The sequence below is a fragment of the Pipra filicauda genome, unplaced genomic scaffold, assembly GCF_003945595.2.
Source record: "Pipra filicauda isolate LSUMZ 115617 unplaced genomic scaffold, ASM394559v2 scaffold43_size3849885_pilon, whole genome shotgun sequence".
Classification (NCBI taxonomy): Eukaryota; Metazoa; Chordata; class Aves; order Passeriformes; family Pipridae; genus Pipra; species Pipra filicauda.
The window spans coordinates 3,571,121-3,595,490 of record NW_024104576.1 but is presented as its reverse complement, the minus strand read 5'-3'; the positions used below and the strand labels follow the sequence as shown (position 1 = coordinate 3,595,490).

Here is a 24,370-nt window from a genome sequence, read left to right as displayed (position 1 = left end):
CATCACAGGGAAGTAACTGCTGGGAAAGAACAGTGGAGAGCCTCTGAAGTGGCTGTGCCCTGCCCACCACGGTGTGCCAGGAGCCAGCTCTCTGCTGGCACTGCCACATCCCACCCACAGCAGCACAGGCTGGGTGGGCAGTGGACAGTGCTGCCAGACCTTCCCAGCAGCGTTTTTCCTATTTCCATTATTTCTATAAAACTGATTGGGTTTGTGCACAAGTTCTGAGCAAAGCAAACCCTAATGGGGAGAGCACCTGCAGCTGCTTTCCCCAGGGAGATACATTAAAACACCCAGCCTGCCTGAAAAGCAGGCAGGGCTGGCCAGAGAATAGAGGTAACCCAGCAAATGGGTGTCTTCTGCCTTCTGGCCTGACAGTAGGTGTGAGAGAGGTGTTGAAGCATTGTCTCTGCTCCCTCACGCCCTGCACAGTGAGCAACCTGGCTGAAGGTTGCATCTGGCTGCACTAGGTTTTCTGATCTGCCTCAGTTTAAAACTTCAGCTGTAATTAGTGTGACAGTCCATAAAGAAAGCTCTGTTGTATGGTTATACCACAGTCTCCCACCCTGCTGTCTGAGCAGCCCTTCTCCAGTTGAGGGAAGCAAGCACTGGGGAGGCACTGGCTGTAGTGTGGGTCCTCACAACCTGGCTGCCCTACGCTGCAGAAACCCTGAGGCTTCAGCCTTACAGCTCTGCCACGTTTCCACTTTAATCAAAGATAACATCTTGATCACCTCAGATTGCTTCAGGAGTATGCCTGGCTTGGAGGGTGTTTGGGCTGGGGAGAATTTTGTTTTAAGCATCTTTTAAATCTTTTATTTGTACAGTGATGGGGCAAATTGTGCGTGTGTGAGAGTCTGAGTCTTAAACTCACAGTGTAAACTGCTGCTCTGCAAACTATGAAATCCTAGCAGCCACGTGTGCCTGAAGGCACAGAGGGGTGCCCCAAAAGGGTTTCTGGCAAAAGTAAGCCCAGATCAGGTAGTGGCCTCCAGTCCCAAGAGGAGTGCAGGGTCCAGCCTGCAGTGTTAGGCAGGGCACTGCTCTGCACGTGCTCGAGCTGCCTGACCAGCAGCTCCTTCTCCCAGCACTCCAGCCAGGCAGCCTCAGGCACCCCTGTCCTACAGGTACTGCCAGGCCCAGTACAGGGCTGTCAATCCTGATGGCACCAGTGAGCCACCACAGGTGCTTGGGTACAAAAGTGACCTGTGAGAACCAGAGATACTAAAGCCTGTGACCCCCAAATGGCCCTCTCAATTTTTAACAAAGAGCACAGTCCAATCTCAGCAGAAGGGTGGAGGAGGTAACTCATTGATAACATGTCTGTCCATCTCCCATTCCTATAACCTCCTGTTCCTGCCTTCAAGTGCTGATCCTGGAATGCCATAGGAGTTTTTTGAGCCATATGCTCACTTTGCCGTGCTTTTCAAGGATATTACACTCATTAACTATTAAGCACCTGAAGGAACTGCAGGATCTATTACCCAGATTTAATACTTCATATTTTGCTGTTCAGGCTAGAGATAGTCTATATAGTATCAACATGTGTTTTTAAAAGTCAATAATCCATAAGGAACATGATAATCTACCATGCAGAATCATTTTTAGGAAATTCTGAAAGGTTTTATTTTCTTCTTTTTGTAACATCACTAAAAAGCAAAATTAGGTATGTAATGGATTTTGTAGTTAAAATAAAGGGATGGACAATTGTGTTTTCTGATCTCTGTTACTACTAATTAAAGTCCACTGAAGCAACAGGTAATAAAATCCACTGAAGCGGAAATTACCTACTATTTTTGAAATACCACAAAGCATTCATGGTAAGGATGAGAGATGCCTGTTGTTAATAACCTATCTCCACACTTAAGACACTTTGACGGATGATATATTTGATACATAATTTCCGGGAAATATACGTGTATTCCTATTTTGATACATTACAGTTATTTTTTAATTTGTAGAAGCAGTACCACCTAGACACACATTAGCAGGTAAGACAAGGAAGTGGAAACAATAATCCCAGGTAGAGAAGCCTGTGTCTTTTCCTGCATGAAAACTTCTCATGGTAGTCAAGAGCCACTCTGGCCCTGCCTCCATTCAGCCAAGCATCCCAACAGGAAGGAGGAGGAGGAGTGGTCAAACAATTACAATGAGCAGACCACCTACTAAGGGAATTGAGGCTCCCCTAAACTTCTCTTTCCAGGTTTTTCATTCCCACCAGGTTTACAAGGGTATTAACCTGTGGGGAGAAGTGGCAGCTCCATGAAATCCGTGGGGCTTGAGGAGTTTAAAATATTACAGAGAGTTAGGCCTTTTCCAGGAGAACAGTAAGGCTAATTGGATGTTTCCATGGACACAGCCCTGAGTTTTAAGGAGTACCATGGCGAAGCTGTTTGGCTGGGTGCAGGTGTTACATTCCTAGGTGTTTTTGCAAGAATATGTTTTTATTGTGTGTGTGTGTGAAAGTAGAAGCGAGCGAACTGAATAAAAGCTGCTGCTTCTCTGGAGCAGCAGATATCCCTTTGTCTCATCACCCTGGTGTGTGTTGTGGGTGTTCTTTTCTTCATGGACTGAGACCTATCGACAGATACCCCCCGACATTAACCCTCAGCCCTCACCTATTGGGATAGTGGGATTAAGCCCATCAGCACTGGTCACTCATCCCAAATTCATCAGCAGAGTGTTTCTCCCTGGGGACCTGTTTCTGCACCTTGTCTCGTGGGCAGTCAACAGGGGCAAAGTGCTGCTTAACCACGAGGATCAGGGGCAGAATCCAGCCCTTCATCAGGCCAGTGATTCCATTTTGCCTCATTCAAGTATTTGCCTATTTTAGTGTGTTACTTTAACAGCTATAAAAATACTTCACTAAACAAACAGTTTCTAGTATGTTAATTTCTGTATTACAAATCCTTTCACTGTGTTTAGCACATAACCACATCCATAGGTAGGGACAGCAGATACACTCAGCAGCACTCCTTCAGCTGCACACATCAGCATCCCACAACATCTATTCAACCCATCAGTCATGTAATGCATTTGCTGTGCTTAACAGGGTACAATTTCCACTTCTCTGTTAGAAGTTCCTCACCTGCCACTGACGTGGCTTGTTCGTTCTCTGTACCAGGGGCACTGACAAACAGCCTCCCATGATTTCTGATGCTTAACTGTACAGTTTCAATCAGTGGGTCTGACTGAGCTGCTCTGGAGTATCCATGACCAGAAGAGGGGCCTTGGCCATGGCAGGGGTGTGATCCATGGCAGCCCAGGGCAGGCAGAGCTGCTGCTACTGTAGGTCAAGGCAGGCCAGTTCTGCCACTCCTGTTCCTTACAAGCAGTAACTACTCAGGGAGAGTGAGAAGAGCAGGGTCTGGCTGACTGGTTTATTTTTAATAAAAGTAAACAAATCATATTACAATGTATTATGAACCTTCAAAACACAGAATGTGTTAACAGCAGGAGCTGAATATTATTCTTTCAGTGAAATATGCCAAGGTCCAGGTAACTGTACAGAAGTAGGTAATACCCATCTATTTGGGAACTCCTCTCTTTATTTTATTTTGTGGACTTAACACTCAAAGTTAAAGCAGCATGTTAGCTGGATTTCCAGTACTACTGGGGGTTTTTTCCAATACAAATTTCAGGTTACTCTTGCTCTTCTTCTGCTTTTTACTTCATTCTAACTGAACTTTTGCCTAAATAGTTGGTGAAGATTAAAAACATTAATACAAATTTAAATTGTATCCTGTTTCTATTATACCATTGTTCCTGCTGCTCTGATTTGAGCCCTGTGAGGGTTCTGGGCCTCTCGTGTTTTCTCAACACAGAATTTACGCTACATTTGGACCATGAAAATCAACTCAGAACAAAACCTGCTTAATTTAAAACAAAATCCTAAACTAGCTTCTTAGTTTCCCAAGTGTTCCCTAGTTTTCCAGAGGTCCCAATCCTGCAAGAACTGCATTTCAGTTCAAACTCTGTGGGAGTTGCGGGCACTCAAGAGAAGTAAGTTGTTAATACATGAGAAGATGTACAATTCAAACAGAACATTCCTGCCTATACAAGTCTTTTCTTGCTATTCCTTTAACCATCCCTTCCCCTAAATCATGGTGCTACAAGGGCCCTGATGAGAGCAGGGCTGCCCCAAATGCCAGCTCTTTTGCAGCTCACTTGCCTTCCGTAACTTCAAGTGGAAGGTAACTCAGTATTTTTATTAAGATTCTAAAATCAGACTAAATCTGGACACTACCTCCATTACCATCACCCCTTTACAACTGGGCATGCTGGGAGGTTGAAAACATGCAGACACTGGTTATATTATAATATAAATGGGCTAAATCCTTGCTCGTTGAAGTCAAGAGCGAAACTCCCACTGGGACTCAGCGAAGGAAGGAAAATTTCAGATGTAACTCGTTTCCCTTTCAGGGTGCAAGTCCAGCCCTTCACATCTTTTGCATGTGTGGGTGCTGTGAAACCAGGATGTTTCAGCACAGAGCAGGAGAAGGAGGGATGGAGGTTCAAGGGCTGCACAACCTTTTCTAAAGCATAAACGGTGACAGGTCACACGCTCACCCTGGTACACAGTGCTCACCTTAACAGCTGCAACGTTTAACCTGCTTGAGCCACAGCCCTTTACTTCTGATCCCAGACATACAAAAGCTGAGCAGCCTTTTCCTATTATTTTTTCCTTAATTCCAGAATCACAGGAGGAATTTCCCAGGCACAGACTGCCTGGGACTGTGCAGCTCTGCACCATGTGGGCTGAGCAGGAACACCAGGTGACCCTTGGTGCCCACACTGGCCTCTGCTGCACCAGGACACTCCCCACTGCTGTGAACAGGAACGATACCAGCCTCTCTGGGTAGTGATAAATTAGCTTTTTGCTTAAAAGAAGCTGCCCATGCTGCTTGGGCATTAGGCTGGGACACATCAGCTAAACTGGTAAAGCCCTTCTGTTGTTGAGAATAACATGGAAAGAACACAGATCCTTGCTCTCTTTGCTTTTCCTGCAGCCAATCCTCTGGTGAGTAAACCACCAATTTTGCTCAGTCAGTGTAACACTGCTGCATTTTACTGCTGTACACCACCAGCACAGCTCACAGCACCACTCCCTCTGGTGCAAAGACATCGCAGACTGTAACTGGTCTTATTTCTCTACAAGCATGTATGTGACTGGGAAGTTACATACAGCTGTCTCCATATTTTCATTATCAGGCTTCTAATGATGTATGGATAATGTTTAGCCTCCTGTTTATTCTTACATTTGATTAAGCTGCACCCAACATATTTTTTTCTGGCTCTTCACTTAAAGAAACTGAAGAACAACATCGAGAATGACTTGTTAAAAAGCTATTTTGAAGGAAAAACCACCACCAAAGCCCCCAGAGCCACATCAAGAAGGAAGATTTGTGTAACAGTTTTTGCTGGTGAGCCTGAGCCATCGGCAGATGAAAGGCAGAAGCGAAGAGGAATTCCCAGCAGGTTTTTGGTTATTGCAGCCAGAGAGCAGGGACAGACAGGAAGTGACCCACCAACCTGCCTGCTGGGAAGAGCCCCCTCCATGGGCAAGTTCCCAAGGAAAGGAGGAGCCCCTGTCTCGGGTCTATAGAGAGGGAACCCATACCTGGGAAGGAGACAGCAATACACCTGCCCTACACAATTCAGTTCGGCAAGAACTTTAAAACAATAAGTAAACTGTTAACTGTTGAATTCTGATGAGCTACTGAAAGCTGAACCTGGCTTTTTATGTGACTGTGAGAGATTCATTCTTAAATACAATACTATGGTCATGGGTTTGATTCTGGTCCCAGTGAAGTCAAGGCCAAAACATCCTCTGATTTAATTGAAAGCAGAAACAGGTCCCTGTTTTAAACCCTGCAAACAGAATACAACTGGATGTGAAAAGAAGAGGAAGTATGTTTGAAACTAGTTACAACTCCAAGCTGTATTTTCCCCCCTCCATAAGATTAAGAAAAGGTCAATGAATTTTTTTCCTCATTCAACAGCAGTGTTATGTACTACTGGCCCAAATTCAGCCCTTGTTCCCTCCCAGACAACCATGGCACAAGCAGAGGACCCAGTTTCTCTGCTGTCATGCACTGGTTCCCTTGGAGTTCCACTAGTCAGATTTGCCCATGGAACTGTAGGTGAGTTTTGCAAGGGCAGGATTTAGGCAGCGCTCTGCCCAAAGGAACACCACGTTCCCCAAAGGCCAGAGCTGCAGCCTTTGGTGGAAATCACACCGGTACAAACTGTTGGCCTAACACAGTACGACACCAGAGAGTCCCCGGTTTTCATTGTCCACTTTCTCAAGAGAGAGATTTGCTGCTGCAAAAGCATCTACCAGATCTAAATGGATTACCTGCAGCACTGGGAGCATCTGCACTCCATTAGGAGAGAGGCGGAGCGGGAGCCTGCCCTTTGGACTGGGATTCCGTCAGCGTTTCAGCTTTATGGTGCAAATCTCAGTTTCCAGTGCTTGCCAACTGATCCCTCCTGAGTCTGACCAAGAGTACCGGTGCAAATGCTGCGTAAGAGCTTCCCAGCATCCACGGGCAGCACTCCTTTCAGGTTTTGCTCTATGCGGCCCTCAGCAGATAAAAAAGCAGCAATTTTAGCCTTTGAACACGTACCATACTGCTGCAGAGTTAATTTAACACAGTACAGGTGAACACTGAATACCTCTGCTCTGCCTCTCTGTCCTGGTGCCCAGCTCTGACAGTTGTCACAGCCACTGCACCAGGAGGGAATACAGTCATGCACACTTGTGAAGCTCGTAGCTGTCCTGCCTGGCAGAATCTGAAGTGAGAGCAAGTCAGGTAAAAACAAACCCCTCTAAAATTTTTACAGGTGTCATTTCATTTTTAAGCATGAAAAGACGAAAGTACATGCTAATCACAGCAGCTGAGGTGAAGGAGTAGGGCAGTTTGGTGGACAGAGATACAAGTTTATAACTCTGGAGCTGAATTCCAGCTCTGCAGCTTCTCCCAGCTATCAGTTCGGGTTAGAACCTCGCCAGCCTGATGTAATTCTGTACCAGTGGAGTTACAGCAGTGATGAGAGTGACTGGCAATACTTACCTGTTCCAGTCACCAGATCTACTGTCAGGAGAGCACAAGGGAACAAGCTGATGCACTGCAAGGCCCAGGTATGCTCATCAACTTATTATGTTTCTCATAACAAAAATGTGGCAAAGTCCGTGGGACCATCACAGCACGAGGCATGGCCTGAGTCAGGCCCAGCCTGGCATCCTCCACACCAGCTTGTTACTCTGTGCTCCAGAGATCTTGCTTCCCTTATGCTTTCACACATGAATCCTGTGCTTGCATGCCTGCATATTTCTTCTATTTAAATATGCACTTTGTTCTTAAAGATTTCATTAACCCATGAATAGATGAATTCTGATTTCAGTTATACAGGCACAAATTCAGACCAACTCCTTGAAAACCAGCAGAGTCACCTCCTTGGGAAGGCAGTCTGGCCAGGAAAGGTCTGTGCATGCACCAGTAAGGGCACAACACTTTGTCTTCATTTGACTGTTGGTTTTACACCTTCACGTTTTTGAGACAAGCAGTGCAGACACTCAGCAGAAGCATCTTACTACAATGCTCAGGTTCTTGTAACTCCTCTCCACCTATCACATCAGTACTCATCCCTGGTTTAACTCCACAGAGGACAAGAGGGTTACAGTAAGGATTATTTTGGTCAGGTTTATTATTAGGCTTGTTTTCTAAAAGAAGAGGGCTTATTTTATTTCCATTTAAACTTACAGTACAACTCTCATTGACTTCACTGGAAGAGAGATTTGGCCCAACATACCAATATCCAAACCACCTCCATTTATTTCAGGGAAAGGAGGCAATGAATTAATAAGGTCCAATGTATTTTTAAATCTTTAGATTTCATAAATGATCACAAGCATGTAGGTCACAATATACACACAGAACGACACCTACGACAACCACCAGTGGGATCATTAAAATAATTAAGTAAGGCCTAGAGACAAATTCATTTCATAACACGTTCCTTACAAAACAGATACCCCCTTGCTTCATAATCTGGGGAGTCTGTTTTATAAACTTCCTAAGTAGTTCATGAAATATCCCCCCAAGCAGACCAGGGGGATATTTGCCCCTACTTGCCATTGCAGGGTCTCTATAAATCCAAAGTTTATAAATCAAAAGACAAACACGTGACATGTGTTGAAAGACCAAATATGCAGGGGGAACACCTCGTGTGCTCCACAGGTATGGTTTGCTGTGACCTCAGGACACAATTTCCAGCACAAAGCTACTGAATCCACATCTTTTACATAACTCCTCTCCATGCCATGAGGGAGCTGCATGCACAACACAGAAAGAAGCAATCAGTAAAGGAGATTCCCTTTTTCTTTAAGTGTAAAGATGCTGAACTTCATAGTGCAGCATCTTTACAATACTTTACACCACACTATTCAGCAGGAAAGGGCGTCCACTCACAGCACATAAAAGGAGGAGACAGTTTACAACCACAGCATCCCATGGGAGTGATTTCTCAAAATATGCTCCTAATGCTTTTCATGTTACTGTCCTGAAAATGTCTGCTGAAAAATACTTTAACTGTGCTGCTGGTATCAAAGTGCCCTCTCAGGTGACTGATAAGCAAAAGGAGCAACGGAAGAAATTACTAAGTACTTCACCACCTAACCTCAGAAACTGCTATAGAGTGCTAAATGAAAAAAAAATGTTGAAATTTTGGTCTTCTTGTCTGCTGGATTCTCTTTGTGAGTTTTAATAAACCAGACTAGTTTTCAATCTGCTGTAAGCAGGAAGGGTGAGAATTACTAAGAATTACTAATGTGTTAAGTGTAATTCAGCTACAGTCACGTTAGTCACATTATCATTGTAGAAGATGAAAGAGAAGAGCAGAAAACAAGGCAAGGTCAGCTGGGGTTTGCTCAGAAGTACTGGAGACACCGTTCAATGTTCATCTCTGGACTGCTGTCAGAGGCCACAAGTGACATCCCTCCTGACCACAGCCAGGCTGCACGAGCTGCATGGAGATGCCTGCTCTTCCTTTTGACTAGCTGAGGCAAGTAATCTGGGTAGGACTGTGCAGTTTTCTCAAAATTCAGGAATTTTGAACAGCCTGTGCCAGGCACAGCACTGCAGCCATACTGTTGTTATTTCTCAAAGTCAGATGAGTGTTGATTTGCTATCTGCTCCTCCACATGACTGGCTTGGTCTGCCCCTTCCTAGATGCCATAATACCCCCTTATGCCTAGAACTGCACACAACCCAGGCTGAAAATGTATACAGAGAAAAAATAATTTCTGAAAAAGTGTTCATCAGCTAGGCAATATTTTCTTTAACATTTCATCAATTATTCCAAGCAAACACACAAATAATTCATTCATCGACAGGGCCCAATCTCAGCACCCAATTACAGGAAGATTTGTACTCCCAGAGGCTTTCCTCTCCAGAGCCTGCAGGCATTTCCCAGGCTGTGGCTGTGCTGGGCAAGGCAGTGGTTATCAAGTCCAGTAAGGAGTAAACACCTTTATCACAGCAGACAGCTCAGCTCTGCTCTGGCTCCCTACATGCCAGTTAGTAGGAGATCCTGGGCACGCAGACACAGACAGGTCTGAAGAGTCAGTTTCCATATAAATTCCTTCCCTTCCATCTCCTTAAGTCACTGGAATGAAGGGTTAGGGGGACTATTCTTCTTTACCACCAAAGCCACCACTCCAGCTTTGCCACAACAGCCCCGGTGACACACGGAAATCTATCACACTGTGCTCCTTCCACGGCCTCTGACAGACACCGAATTCAGGACTTTTTCCAGTTAGTGTCAGCTAGAGACAGGGTATATCCAACATCATCATTCCCAGTTGTAATTACATCCCTCTTACAGCTTACTTTTATTTTACACAGAGGCCAAGCCACGCGCCCCTGCTCTGGCACTGGGACTGGTGCCACTCCTGCCGTGGCAGCCCTGGCCAGGCTGCAGGAGGAGGCAGGTCCTCAGCTCCCTGCACTGCCCGGGGGCTGTGCTGGATGTGCCTGAGCACACGTTTCTGCAGGACACAAGGCCTGTAGGAGCGAACACTTCACACCTTCCCCACAGCTCATCAAAGCGCTGCAAGGACTGCTGTGACCTTGGCCATGTAGCACCTGTATGGAACTGGCTCTGCAAAGGGGGGAAGACTAGTTCAGTTTATACCACCTGATGTAGCAGCCTGGCAATGACAGCCCTTTCCCTGCTCCAGCTCCTGCTTTAGTGAGTACAACATCCACAGGCAGACTGGGGGGGGGAGACAAAGGATGGGAAGGGGAAAGACCCTTCTAAAGGTTTTTATCCCAAGGGTTCTGCTGGTCAAAATTCCCTTAGAAACAAAAAGGAGATGTGCCCAGTGAACAACCAAATAAGAAAAACTCAAAAGATTTATCTCTTAATCTCAGGTGCACGATATGAAACTGAAAATTGTGGTAATCTCCATGAGAATTCATATGTTAATTCAGAAAAGGCACTGCATATAACCAAAACCTCTGGGTTTTGGCTCCTTTACTTGCTCTCATCTGCAGCACCCACCCGACTGCCTGGCAGGGCAGCAGAGCCCCGGGTAGCCCTGGCAGGCTCACCCCTGGCTGCAGAGCTGCCACAATGCTGGGCAGTGTCCTCACACTCCTGCACCGTGCCCACAACCTGCCTCTCACAGCATCTGTAACGTGCAGGGAAAACACCTTGTCCTGCCTCTTCAGGTGTTTTGCTTAAAAGTCTGAGTTAAGTTCACAACACCTATTAAAATTAATGAGCTTTGTGCTGCAGCATTTTGTAGCGCTTTGCTGGAACGTGGGGTGCTGGCTCTGACTCTGAAAGTGCCTTTGGGTACCACACAGCACATCACAGCCTGGCAGTGTCAGAGCCTCGTGTCACCCCACAAACAGGGCGCTCGACAGCTGACCTCGGAGGGAAGAGTGGTGCCTTAGACAGTGTGGAACCTGCCTGTGCCCTTCACTGGGCTTCAAATAGACACTTAGTGGGTGTGCAGGGATGAGAGAGGATTGAAGAGGGACAAGACACTGTACAGCTGTTGGGTGGGTGAGCAGATGGAATGACAATGGCATGGAGAGGTCTGGGAGACACCTCAGGGAGGATGGATGTGACTGATGCTGCAGTGGTGCAGGACTGCAGCAGCTCAGGGCTGGCAGGAGGCCGTGCTGTCCCAGGAGAACCAACACCTCCTGCTCCATGACAGGATCCTGCCCTCAAATGGGCTGTGCTTTCACAGCCACCAACAACCTCTGGCTAAGAACAAACCTGGATTTACACTCCAACTGCAAGCATGGGGTAAGTGACAAAATTTGCTAACTGGTCATTGTCTCCAGGTAATAACATTGATAATACACAGATTTGATGGGAAATTGGCAAATAAATTGTTATAAGAGTGAACTGATCATACGTGAGCAAGAAATATGAGATGTTATCAGCTATGCTGAGTCTGGAGAATTATATACCCTAAACATACTCAAATTGAGAATTTCCCTGCTCCCTCCCAGGAAATGCAGAGTGGGACCCAGTACAAAGCCTTTCCTGTGAAGGATGATGTGGAAAAATCTGTCTTGTAGATCTTGGCAGGTGTCTGAGCTATGAAACCACTGCATCCAGCTATACAGGGTCAGCAATCATGTTCTGTCAGGGACAACAGAGGGGTTCTAAAACTTGGAGCAGGGAACTCCCTTGAATTCAGTCCATCCTGGTGTGGCTGCAGACAAGGGGGAGAAGCAGATCTCAGGTGCCAGTGCTGAGCTCCAGCGACCAGAGAGATGGAGGTGCCGGAGGAAAAGGCAGGGGAATTAAAATCCACAGATCCTCAGAGAGTAGCTAGAAACAGAAGGTCATACTTGGCAGGAGACCTTGTCTGAGGGTGGGTCTATAAACAAAAAACAGTGTATTTTGACAAGAAACATTCAGAGAAGACACATGCTTAGGGGATTCCTTGGCAAATCACCAAAAAAGTCCATGGATTCACAGGAAAGTGAGGCAAGGATATGCCTGGAAAACTCTCCTGTCTCGTAGAGAGATCATTAGCTTCTGAAAGAATTAATAAAGCCTGTGCTGGTTTTCTCTGGAGGACACAGCCTCCAGAGAAAGAGGTGGTAGAGCCCAGGTGCCCCAAGAGGTGCACTGTGTGACAGCTCATGGCTTGGGCCACGGGGCCCAGAAACTCTGTTGTCCTGAAGGGGAAAGGCTGGGAGCAGAGAGGTCCCAAACACAGTGTGCTACAAACCATCAGGGGAGGCTCTCTGGGATCTGTGACCCCACACTCTTCCCACCTGGACAGCGTCGCTGCATGGAAAATTATTCCTTCTGTCCCAGGTGATGCCACAGAAAGTATGAGCTTTTATAACAACATTACAAACACATGAACATATCTTTAATAGAGGGTTATACAAAAATATGAATTATCAAGAATGGAAGGTAAATATATTTACCTTGTATAGCAGAACAACTCAGAGAGAGCTCACAGCAATTCTCTGAGTTAAAAACACTAATCAGGGCTGCAAAATGGACAGGCTTCTGATGAGAACTCTTGTTCTGCTTTCTAATAAAACTTCAAGGTGGTATCAAAATTTCCAGTGACATCAAGAAGCTGGGGGTTGCTGTGGTATACAGGGATTTGGACCTTCTTTTCCACTGGAACGCAATGAGACATCTGCCACTGAGTTCAGTGGGAGTAACACTGGAGGCTCTGGAAATGCCCTTGGGTATTCCTGACTGCCTGTCAGGAGCTTGGACTTCTGGTGCAGGTTTGCTTTCCAAATGTAAGAATTGTCTCACTCCCTTGGATAAATACAATTTGCAACTCACTTTATAGATGTGCTGGAGGTTTTGCAGCCCTTACAATCTGTCATATAAATACACATTCAAGTGTCAATGTGTGAAGGGGCTGCTTTAGAGGTCCTCTGGGTGAAAACAGGAATGGAATTTCTAGAGGAAATGCTATCAAAGATGAATAATTTGTCCACTTAGCCAGTTACTTTAGAAATAAGACGCTGATGGTAAGAGTCACTAGAAATCAACAGGGGTTTTTCTCTTTTTTACCTGTACCTCAGAACTACAAGAGTTGGGAGTTTCAGTAGGAGAATTTGCTGAAAACAAACTGAAATTAAGCCTTAGTCAGATCCAAGTAAGTCAACATCAGCCTCCTTGTACCTCCAAAGCTTATCAACTTTAATGGCAATTTTGGGTATGCATGGAAAGCGGCCTCAAGTAGCTATACAAAAAGGGAATAATAATGTTATTTCTGAGGTAATTTGTGTGACCACTGACATGCTGTTGTTGATCACAATTTCTTTTTTATGTTTCTCATCTCCCTTTGCCCTTCACCCTCTGAAAGGCCAGCTCTTCTTCCTGTATGCTGCTTCATTCAAAAAGCCAACTGGAAAGGTATGTAGTGCCTAAGGTGAGTGCCAGTGGTTTAGATACCACCTTTGACAGTGGCTGTTTAACTCTCTTCTCCTTTGTCGCGCCAGTTGTGCACTGCTCAAGTTCTCTCCTTTTTGAGATGAGAGAATTTATGTAGCCCATAAAAATTTACTGGAAAGAGGACGGCTACCCCCTTTAATGCCTAATCTGGCACCCTTTACTTATGCAAATTTAATCAGTGGACAAATGCTCTGGTCACAGCAGCTGCACTAATACAAACAACATCAAAGACTTTGCCAAAGTTGCTCTGAAACAACTCTGGGATCACTGAAATGCAAAATTTGGCCTCTGGCTTCACATTAACAGCCATTCACCCACTTGAGTAAGACTTCCAGAACTGGGTCCTTTTTCTTCCCAAATTAGAGCCAACCACATACCTAACCTGGGAACAGCCAAGCAGAGCCAGCTGAGAGGGCAGAGCACAGTCAATCCTAACAGATTACAGTAAGAAATGTATCACGCTGCCTGCTGTCAGGTGTAATTTATATCATACCAGAGGGGTGACTGCAGAGCAGGTATGGGCAGGAACTGGTCATATCTATACTTGCTCCTGCTGGGCCCGATCTGGCCAGCTGCTGGGAGCTCTTCCCTCTCACTGAAGTCAATGTGGACTGAGTTTGTTCAGGACCAAACAGGACTGGACCTCCTCAAAACACTAAGGAAGTATAAACACAACTTGACTTTTTCTGTTTCCCATCAGCATGTGGTGTTTCTGTGCATGCACACCCAGGCTGTATTTATACACATGCTCACAGTCTAAACATCCATGTGTATTATCAGCTAAAAAGCCTACAAGCTAAAAGCCTATTTAGGATTTGGGAGCACTGAGAAAGCAATAGGGATTGTAACACAAATAAACAGGAAGTTTATTCCCACAGCTTTCAATTTCAGTGAGCCCAAACTATTTTATGTGACTTCACTAAGATTTAGCAAAGCACTTCAGCATATGCTTACATCTTCTGCTGAAATATGATCTACAAATTTGTGTGACTTCTTGGAGTTGAAGCTTTTAAACTCGTGCTCAACTCAGGAGTTTGATGGGCTGTCCAAAATAAAGCAGAAAGCTCTGCAAGTGGATGAGCATGGCCATGCCTCTGGATGTGGCCATGCATGTTACCTCTGAGCACAAGCTAACAGTGCCCTGGCATTATTTCCAGATGTTTTGCTCAGAAAAGCTACCTCCTCCTTCCTGCACCTGTGAGAGACCCAGGAGTCCTCTCCCAGGCAGATCACTGCAAGGACAGTCTGTGCCATATGGCAGATACACATCAGGGCAGGGAAGCACCATCAGGAGCTCCAACCATTCCCACTGGAATAACTGCAAGTGCTCTGCCTTAACCAGGAATGAGAGCAGGCCAGACTCAGTGGGGGGTAACAACCAAGTCTATTATGCAGTGCTGAAGAAGAACAAATAATACGTAAATATATATATAAAAAAGGAAAATATAATAAATTATGGTGTAGCCTTCATCTGGCTTCATAATGTATGTAGCAATATGTCCTACTTGGGATGCTGGTGAAGGGTCTCATCCTGGAAGCTCTTACTTCAGTGAGAGCTGAAGTTTGAGCAGCTAAAAAAGCTTCAAGCCTTATGAGATAACATAGCAATGCAAACAAAAGACAGCACACAGCAAAACATCGGGCAGCATGTGAGCTCTGGTCAGTCACAGTTTTGTACTTTCAGTTTAAACAAAGTACAAAATCTGAAGAAATATGATTCTGTTATTTATCAAACAGGCAAAAAAAAAATTGGTTCAGTACTCTATTCTCTTGAAACAAAATCTGTGAATTTATGTATATTCTTCCAAAGCTTCCGTAACTGAAGCTTTTATTAAGTAAGTTTGATGTGGGGCATATTTTAAACATAGTGTCAGCAGCGATATTTTAAAATGTGGAAACAGATGTGCCACTCTATTACAACTGCTGAATCTTCTCTGTATTTTTTAATACTATGAAGCATTTGCCTGTTTCTCTGTTACAATCTTTCCCCACTGAACAGATTTCTTCTCTATGATTAAAATAGTACCACACAGACCTCATTAAACAAACTGTCCAGAAAAATCACATTATTTTGTTCTGCCAATAAAATACAGGTATTCTAATAATTGGGCTTTTTTTCCATAGAGAATTTCAGCAGCTCCCTTTCCTTGAAATGAAATCACAGCCATATGCTTTATGACATCAGAGGCGTTTCAAGGTGTCTCCATAAATGTCATTTAATGCTTGGGAACCTGCCAAATCTGCAAAAACCCTTAGTTCTTCTAAAGGAAAAATCTTCAAATGAAACTACAGCTTTACACTGGTTGTCATACCAAAAAAAAAAAAAAAAATTAAAAATCTATCACTTACAGAATTCTGGCCATGCAGGACAAAACCTCTGGCAACCAAACCTGCTGACCTGGGCTTTGGTTTGGTTTGGAGTCAACAGTGTGCTGGGCACCCTGACACTGCACATTCCCACCTGAGTATGTATGAGGCACCCTCTGAATTGTCTCAGTGACAAAAACATGCACTGGTTTAGTGACCATAACTGAATCAAAATCAGGTACATCTTAATATACTGCTCCAATGAATGTTCTTTAACCCTTAGCAATGTCACAGGCCTGACCCTGCCCTATCCCTCATGGTGCCCAGTGCCCTGCAGGACTGGGAGCCAGGCAAACAACAGACACTATGTCATACACAAACATCATCTCATGCCACATCTATTCATAATTTGGCATGTCTGGAGTATACTCTGAGAGAATACTGGCCAGATCCATATAAATCTCTCCAGACACGTCACCAACCTGCCCAGCACAAAGCAGCCACCTTCGAGCACTCAAGGATTCAATGCAGCCTGTCCAGAGAGGGTCAGCCAGCCCCCGCCCAAAGGAACAACTGCTGACACAGAGGGACACAGCTCCCACTGAGGTCACGATTTGGACTGGCCCACAGAAGCATCCATTAGTCCCAGGGTAGCAGAACCATTCTGCTTTCTTAAGGAATTAAAAACCAGTTTTTTTCCCCTTACATCTGAAAGAAAGAAGTTGCCTGGTGCAGTTGGAAATAATCTAGGGCAGCACACCAACAGGTGCTTCAAACGTATCAGCACAGCGCAGGAGATGTTGAGAGAGAAAATGAATAGACTCTCTAAATAATACATAAATTTTACAGGCTTTTTTTTTCCTGCAGAACCCCAGTGAAGTTACTGTATAAATCGGAACCTGAATTATTCATAAGCGGTGAATATATAATAAATGGTACTTCGCACTGCAATATCCCTCACAGGTACCTGCCTCCTTCCACGCAGCCAACAGTGAGCCTGCAAACACCAGGGTCTTACCTGGAGTCTGGGTACTTGGTCAGGGTAGCCAGGCTGCTGGTGTACATGTGTCCTCCTACATCGATGTGCACGGGAGCGTTCGACTTGGTGAGTTGAGCTGGGAGAGGAATTCCTTGAGCAGCCAGAGGAGAAACCGGGGACCGTGTTAGAGACAGACGGGACATGCTTCTTCCCTCCTGCGGCGGGGAGGCAAAAAAGAACAGTTTCTCTTAAATGCAGCACTGTGTTACCTTTCTTTCCATCTGTGATCACAGATCTAATCAGATCATTTTTGCATCTGCCTGATCACATATTCAGCTAACAAATTATTGCCACCACTGTAATTAAGTGTATTTGCATCGTTTTCTCCTAAGTACCAGAGGGGAAGGGAAAGATGCTTATTAGCAATAAGAAATCAAGAAAAAAAAAATTTTCAAGGTGTCAGCCTCAAGGGGCATAAAACAAACTGCAAAATTCTAATTAAAGGTCGCAGGCTTATGTGTTAGATGTGAAATATCCCCTGACAAACGAATAACCAATTTGTGAATTGGGATTCAGGGGGTTTTTGCAAGTTTGTCGCAGTAACAAGACACCTCTAAATTAGTGACTTCCTCAGTACCTAAGGCATTTAGTTTATACATGTAGTAAATTTCACATCAAACTAAGATCAATTTTCTGGTTTATTTTCAATAATTGTGAAATAAATGGATAATTTTCAGTTAAGCCTTAATATTAGACCTAAACAACTAATAAGCTTTCAAACTGAAAGAATTAATGCCTGGAAGCAGCGAAAACAGAAAGATATATAAACTGACCCATGTTTTCATGACAAGATACATTAGAAAGTACTATACAATGCAGCATGTGAAATTATAAATTCAACAATCCACCTAATGTTTCCTGCCCTAAAAATACTGGAAAATTAGTGAAATTACTGAATTGAGTCCCAAAATCTTCAGCAAAATCAAATCCAAAAATACTGAAATGTCTTAAAAATGAACAGGACAACCATAGCAAAAGAAAATTCCTCAATTCTCTTCTGTGAGAAAAGCACAGCTTATTCTGCATGAAGTGTGTGTCTCAAAGCTGATTTCAGTTCAATCGGTGCAGACGGCACATGTCAAATGGAAAAAAACCCTTTCAGAAAAGTTTAGGAAAATGTCCATCCGTTCTCCCCCTTATGGGGAAAGCAACATATGCAAAACATTATAGTTGAAGACATTTCTGAATATAATCTAATTTTCTTGGTATTTTGTAATTCAAGCATGCTACCAAGCACCCAGGCTCTTCCTTACATCTGACAAGCACTTTACATGCAGCACTGCAAAGTGAATTCCCATTTCTCCCACATTACTTTGACAACGTTTCTTAGAAATCTGAAGCTGGTCTCGCCTTTCTCTTAGCAGTATTTTGCCTGGCTATGCCACTCGATGAACGCACAATTAGCAACATTCTTTGCAAAACAATTTCCAAGCTCTGGAGAAAAATCGCAATACATCTGAACGGCTTCACAAAGTCATCACAACATCTCCATTTACTGTATTTCATCTTGGTTAGCTCCTAAGAATTTCTTGCATCTACAGCACAGAAATACATCACCCCATTATGAATCCACATCCTTTTCTCTTCGGAGGCTGGACGGACATCTGCACTGAACACGACGCAAGTACCAACTCTGTCCTAGGACTTCTGTGTCAGCCGATGCCAAATTGGGCATTAACATTTTTACTACAGCACCACCTTCAAGGAAAGTGACTGAATCCTTTCATGACTGAAGACGTTGCTTTCTTGTTTCCCACAAGAGACTGTTGTGGCCAATCTTCAGTAAATATGTCATTTAGCATAAATAAAAGAACTAAGTTTTAAAAACAACTTAGTCTGTAAGTACCTACAGTATTCTAGCGATGTGTTTACTAATCTGTGGGTGCCTCATCTGTCTGCCAACACAGACAAAGGTTGCTGGTTTTTTTCTTACCAAAGAGCACTGTAAACTCATGTTCAGTCTCTACTCCTTCACTTAAATGAAAGGGTCAGAAGATCCAGGCTGAATGTCAACCCTGTCTTTGTTCAGACCTCAACCATTATCACTAATGATAAAGGTACAGACTTCGCATGGTACAGGGCTGCCTTAGAAATAAATCTCATGCAGTTTCACAAAACAAGAGTCTAATTAGGGCTCATCTGCACCCCTTGTTACAATTTCCAAATGAAATCAAAGGACTTCCAGTCCTCTGTAAACGTGTCTTACATTTAACCATTTGTCTTGAAATACAGACTTCAATTTTAAAATATGCACAGATAGCTAAAGATCAAGTGATATGAATCTATTTGTGCATATTTAAACACTGCTGCTATCTTAGGATTTTGTTTAATGTTAGTATACCAGTAAATTCCTTGATCTGTAAAGACTGAGATTCTCAGTGAGGCCATACTCACACAGTAGATATTTAATTTATACTATTCACTGGAGGGACCTTTTGAACAATCCTCTGCTTTTGGCATTTCTCAGCTAGAGCATGTGTTGAAAAAACACTTAATTATAGAAAATCACTGGAAAGCTAAAATAGTTCTCAAACTTTTATGGCTTTTCATACTTATTGAGGGTGCCACTGGCTTTTTGGGGGAGAGGAGGAAAAGGGGAATTAAAACACTGGCTTTTCCCCTGGTTGGAGAGGATTCGTACTAAAAAAATGAATCCTAGATTTTTATTAAAGTTGTGGAATTCAATCATTTCCGTATGAGCAAATTATCAAGGGGCACAATTGCTAAGCACTACATAAAGGGCACTGAGAACACTCCTATTGCTCAAAAAAAAAATATAAATACCCCGTATTTCTTAAGGTACCGTAACCCTATTTCTAATGACTCCTTCCTCTTCTTAATGTAAAATGCAGCTAAAATTCATCACACTGAGTAATGTACTTATTTTATGCACAAAGCAAAATCCTAAACGTATTTATCCAGTGAAAGTCTTTATGCACATATTTTCTAATATGGATGTGAAAATTAAAACCTTAAGGGTAAATATCGCAGAAACACTAACAAACTTCATTTATTAAACCATGTAAAATAATCCTTGCTCTTTAGTTGCCTACAACAGGATACAGCATCCCAACTAGTGGCACACAGGCAATAACCCTGCTCTAATAAGTAACACAGGAACCTGCTGAAGGCAAAATCAATAGAGCCTGATTCCCAAATTATGTGAATATTTAGTTTTTCAAACATTACACACCAAGATCTTTCAGAGCCAGCTTATCTTTTTCTGCCTTTCTAAGCTAACTGCATAAGTACTGCTTGTAAAAACTATTTGCCCATGCAAAGTGAAATAATCACAATGCCATGCTCATTTACACACAAAATGATTTTGTGTCCCATTGTGCTCACAGTTGTTCAGCTCTCTAGGGGTGATTAAACTAGCTATGCTGCTACAGCTTGAGATGATTTCACTGAATCGTTTCTCCATGAAGTTGCTTCTTTGCTAAGCTGTTATTTTAACCATAAAAGGTAAACAGAAGGCAGTTGTAAGAGCTCCATTCAGCTCCGTGCCCAGGGCTATAACCCTAGGGCAGAGAATGCTGAAAGACTGCAGAATTTTCCAGGGTGTTGCCTTTCTTGCTCTAAAGCCTTCAGGAATACTGTTCATTTAATACACACTCTAGATGATACATTTCAGATCCTACTAAAAGAAAGACTTCAAAAGTGTAAGAACTTTTGGGCGGATGAAGCTTTCCCACCTCTGCACATAGCTTGAGGCCATGGTAACCAATACTGCTGTTGATGTTGGGAAAATACAGGAGAAATAAACTGCACAGAGCAGAGCAGACAGATAGGGACAAGGGAGGTGAAAGGTTGCAGGAAAGAAACAGGCAGCAGTCTGGAAGGGGGAACGAGAAAAAAGGGAAAAGAATAAAAAAGGAGGCGGCTCTGAAGGAGGGACAAAGTTAAATCAAGGAGCAGGCACTTAAAAGACTACAGATGGGAAGCAAGACTAATTAAGGATGTAAAAGCGCTTTGTTTCTAAAGTTTATTGTTGCCAGGATAAAAATTAATTGAAACTAATGCTGTTATTCACTCGTGCAGTTTAATTCCTTCATGCACATTTAAGACGTGAAATGAAAGCGGCAGGTTTACGGACCTGCCATGGAGCTGCTCTCCCGGGGAGCCGGGGCGGGGGCGGGTCGGGCCGCAGGACCCGGGCCCGGCTGCACCCCCCCGGCACGGCCGGGCTGCATCCTCGGGGAAGCCGCTCTCCCTGCCCAGGGACCTGCATTTCTGTACCAGCGGACCCACTAGGGGTAAAACCACCCAGCGCAGCCCCCCGAGCGCCCCATCCCCGGCACTGCGGGCCAGAAGTTCCCCCGGCGCTCCCGTGACTCCAGGGCAGCGTCTGCGTCCCCAGCGCCGCCGGAGGGGCACAGCCACAGACTGGGCAATTACCTTTGTCTGCCTAAACAGGGCCGGCGACCGCTCGGGTCTGCCTGCACAGCCACTCCGACACAACTTGCCTACGCCGTGCTCCGAGCCCAAAGACAAAGCGGGCCGGGGGGGCTGCAAACCTTGGGCTCGGGGGCTCCAAAATTAAAAGTCCGTAAACATTTGCACACACCTCCACGCTGCTTCGCTGGACGCTGGACCGAGCGACAGAGGAGATCGTGCCCAAAACTTTTACGGCGGGGGGGGAGGAATGGGGGGAAGGGAGCTCCCTCTCGAGATCTGGTTGCTCCCCCCCCCCCCCCAAAAAAAAAAGGGGCGAAAAATAGGAAAAGGGGGAAAAAAAAAAAAAAAAAAAAAAAAAAGGAAAGGCTTTCTCCTTCCTCCCCCCTTTGCCCCCCCGCAACCCGCCTCTCTCGGGCAGTCTCCAGTCTATTTAGTGCAAGTTTCACGTCACCCAAATGCCTTTCCCTGCTGATGGTCAGGGAAATCACCAGCGAGCAACGCACCCGGTCACTCAACTTCTGCCTTTTTCTTTTGAACACACTGTATGCCCAAAGGTAAAATTCAACCAAAAAAAAAAAAAAGGCACAACATGGCGTCCTTTACTTATTCCCACATAACAAGAAAGGAGATGTCTTAGATGAATGCAAGAAAAAAAAGTCAACCCCGAATCCCCGATCCTGCACATTTTCCGCGCAGCCAATGGTGGTGAGCATTAGCCAGGCTAATGTATTAATTTTGCAGAAGTGTGCCACATCGCATGCAGGAGCAGGAATGCAAACTATAGCCTAGAGTGGTTTGAAGTCTACCCCAAACCAAGCCTTCCACTCTCACTGGCGCCAGAGTTTCATTCACAGCCCGCCCGTGTTTTCCATACGCGGCGCTCCCCCATTGTCGCCCGCCTTCCCTTTGTGCCGAGCCGCCCCGCCGCCAGCCCCCGCGCCCCGGCCCGCGCACCCCCGCGCCGCGCTGCCCTCCCGCCGCCCGACCCCGCTCCGCGTGTACCATGCGGGAGCGCGGAGCGAGCCGCGCTGCCTCCGCCGCGCCGGGGCTGGGCCGTCTTCAGAGCCGGGGCCGGGGGGGCAGCGGGAGCGCGGGCACCCCGGGCCGCGGGGCTCCGCCGGCGCTGCCCATGCTGGAGCGGAGCAAAACAAAACATACACACGCACGCACACACACACACACAAGCGCGCACACACACACGCACACACGCGGCGCTAGCAAAGCGGGGCGGCCGCAAACGGGTCCTGTAGCTTTAAAAAAACACCCCTCCGCCCGCTCTTGCTCCCCGGAGCCGGCAGCCGAGTGAGTTTGAAGAGGCACTTTCCAAAAAAAAAAAAAAAAAAAAAAAAAAAAAAAAGGCAGGAGCAGGCGCGAGCCGCGCGGTGCGGACGCGATGCGCTGCCATGCGATGCGATGCGATGCGATGCGCGGCGGGCGCGCACGGCGCGCTCCTGGCCCCGCACGGGCGGGCAGGCGGGCGGCTGCGGGAGCCGCTGCTGCGGTCCTTACCTTGAGCACAGAAGATATCTGCCAGCCCCCCTTTGGCTTTGGGCTCTGCCGGGGCTGTGTGTGGACGGGCTCAGCTTTTTTTGCTTTTATTACTATCTTTGCTCCGCAGATCCTGCTGTGATTATTATTATTTTTTTTTAAAGCTTCTCCGTCTCCTCTCTCTCCCCGTTTTTGCTGCTTCTTTTTCTATTTATTTTGTGCGTGTGTGTGGATGTGTGTGTGTGTGTGTGAGGGGGAAAAAAAAGCCTTTAAATGAAACTGCCGAGGCTGTTATGAGAAGAAAGGCAATAATCCCGTCTCTAAATAACAGAGGGAAGGGAGAAGAGGAGGAAAAAAAGCGAATTCTTGCTCAGGGCTTTGCAAACGCCTGCAGGGCAGAGGATTAGGCTACAATTAGCTCAGCCCTTTGCTCTCGCCCTAGCTAATTTTGCGATGAAAATTGGATATTTTTCCCTCCTTTTGGTGAAGGTCTGCAGATTTATTCCCCCCACCCCCCACCCCCCAAGAATAAAATAAAATACAGCCCTTGAAAATGAAATAAGGCTGGGAAGGCGGCCGGCTCCCCAGCCCGCGCCCCCGGCGCCGCCGCCCGCAGAGCCCCTCCGCGCGGCCGGGGCGGGAGCCCTGCGCTGCCCCGCGGAGCCCCGCGCAGCCCGGCCCGGCCCGGGGATAACGGTTCGGTGTTGGGGAGGATCAGGCCACTGTCACGTCCTTCAACAGACTTACTGAAAAGAAGAAGGAGGAAAAGAGGGGGGGAAGGGGGGGAAAAAAGCTGATTTTAATCATTGTCATTTGGTCTGATGTAATATTTCCCCAGGCATTTTCAACTAGGCATAAATTTTCAGCTCCCAAATAAGTAACACAGGGCACGTTTCTCACATCTCTTGACTCCTCTGTTACAATTAGGGTAGCACCCACTCTGCACTTGTTGATAAACTAGATCAAGTTCAAAAATAAATAATAAAAAAATGGCCCCGGCCCCCCCCTCCCCCGCAGCACCCAGCGCCGCCGAGGTGCGGCCGGGGGGCCTCGGGGGCGGCGAGGGGGGCCGGGGGGGGGCCCGCAATTATTCCCATCCATCCATCCCGGCTGCCTCCCCCTCCCTTTCACCCTTTGCTAATGTCTCGCATTGTAAACGCCAAATTTCCTGTAGGCCATTAAAACCAAATGACGTCTATCGACATGCATTGTGCTATTGCGGAGCGCCCTGGCAGCCCGCCCCCGGCCAAAAGCGCCATTTCAATTAGAGCGCGCGGCGCGATGGCGCGGCGCTCCGCGGGCGGCTCCGCGGGCGCGCAGCGCGCCCGCCCCACGTGCCGGGAGGGTGGGGGGGATCGGCAGGGGAAAAAATAATAATAAAAAAATAATTAAAAAAAAAAAAAAAAGGCAAACCCCTCCCTCAACTTTCAGCCGGGGGCGCGGGGCTGCCGCTGCCCGCGGGGGGATGCGCGTCCCCGCCCCGCGCGGGTCCCCGCGCGGTACAGGGGGGGCGCGGGGCGCGCGCGGCCCCGGGGCGGGCGGGGGAGCGGCCCCGGCGGGTCCGCGCTCGCGGAGCGGGGCCGCGCACGGGGCCGCGCACGGCGGGGCCTCGGCGGGGCCGCAGCGCCCACTAGCGCCGCGCGCGCTCCCGTTACGCAACCGCGCGGCCCCGCG

The 24,370-nt window shown here is 46.2% G+C and overlaps 1 protein-coding gene across 2 annotated transcripts in view; it reads right to left on the bottom strand.

Annotated features, from left to right (window-relative positions):
• The window catches only part of KCTD15 (potassium channel tetramerization domain containing 15), a 45,442-nt gene extending 22,562 nt beyond the window's left edge, over positions 1-22,880 (bottom strand). Inside the window, exons 1-2 of one of the 2 annotated variants that reach the window (XM_027732403.2) lie at positions 22,718-22,880; positions 16,790-16,965 (exon numbers count right to left, since the gene is read on the bottom strand). In XM_027732403.2, coding sequence (XP_027588204.1) covers positions 16,790-16,953 — 164 coding nt within the window. In that variant the 5' untranslated portion in view covers positions 16,954-16,965; positions 22,718-22,880. Of the gene's footprint in view, positions 1-16,789; positions 16,966-22,210; positions 22,504-22,717 lie in introns of those variants that run through there. The other variant, XM_027732402.2, reaches the window with a different exon arrangement.
• Between the last annotated feature and the right edge of the window lie 1,490 nt (positions 22,881-24,370).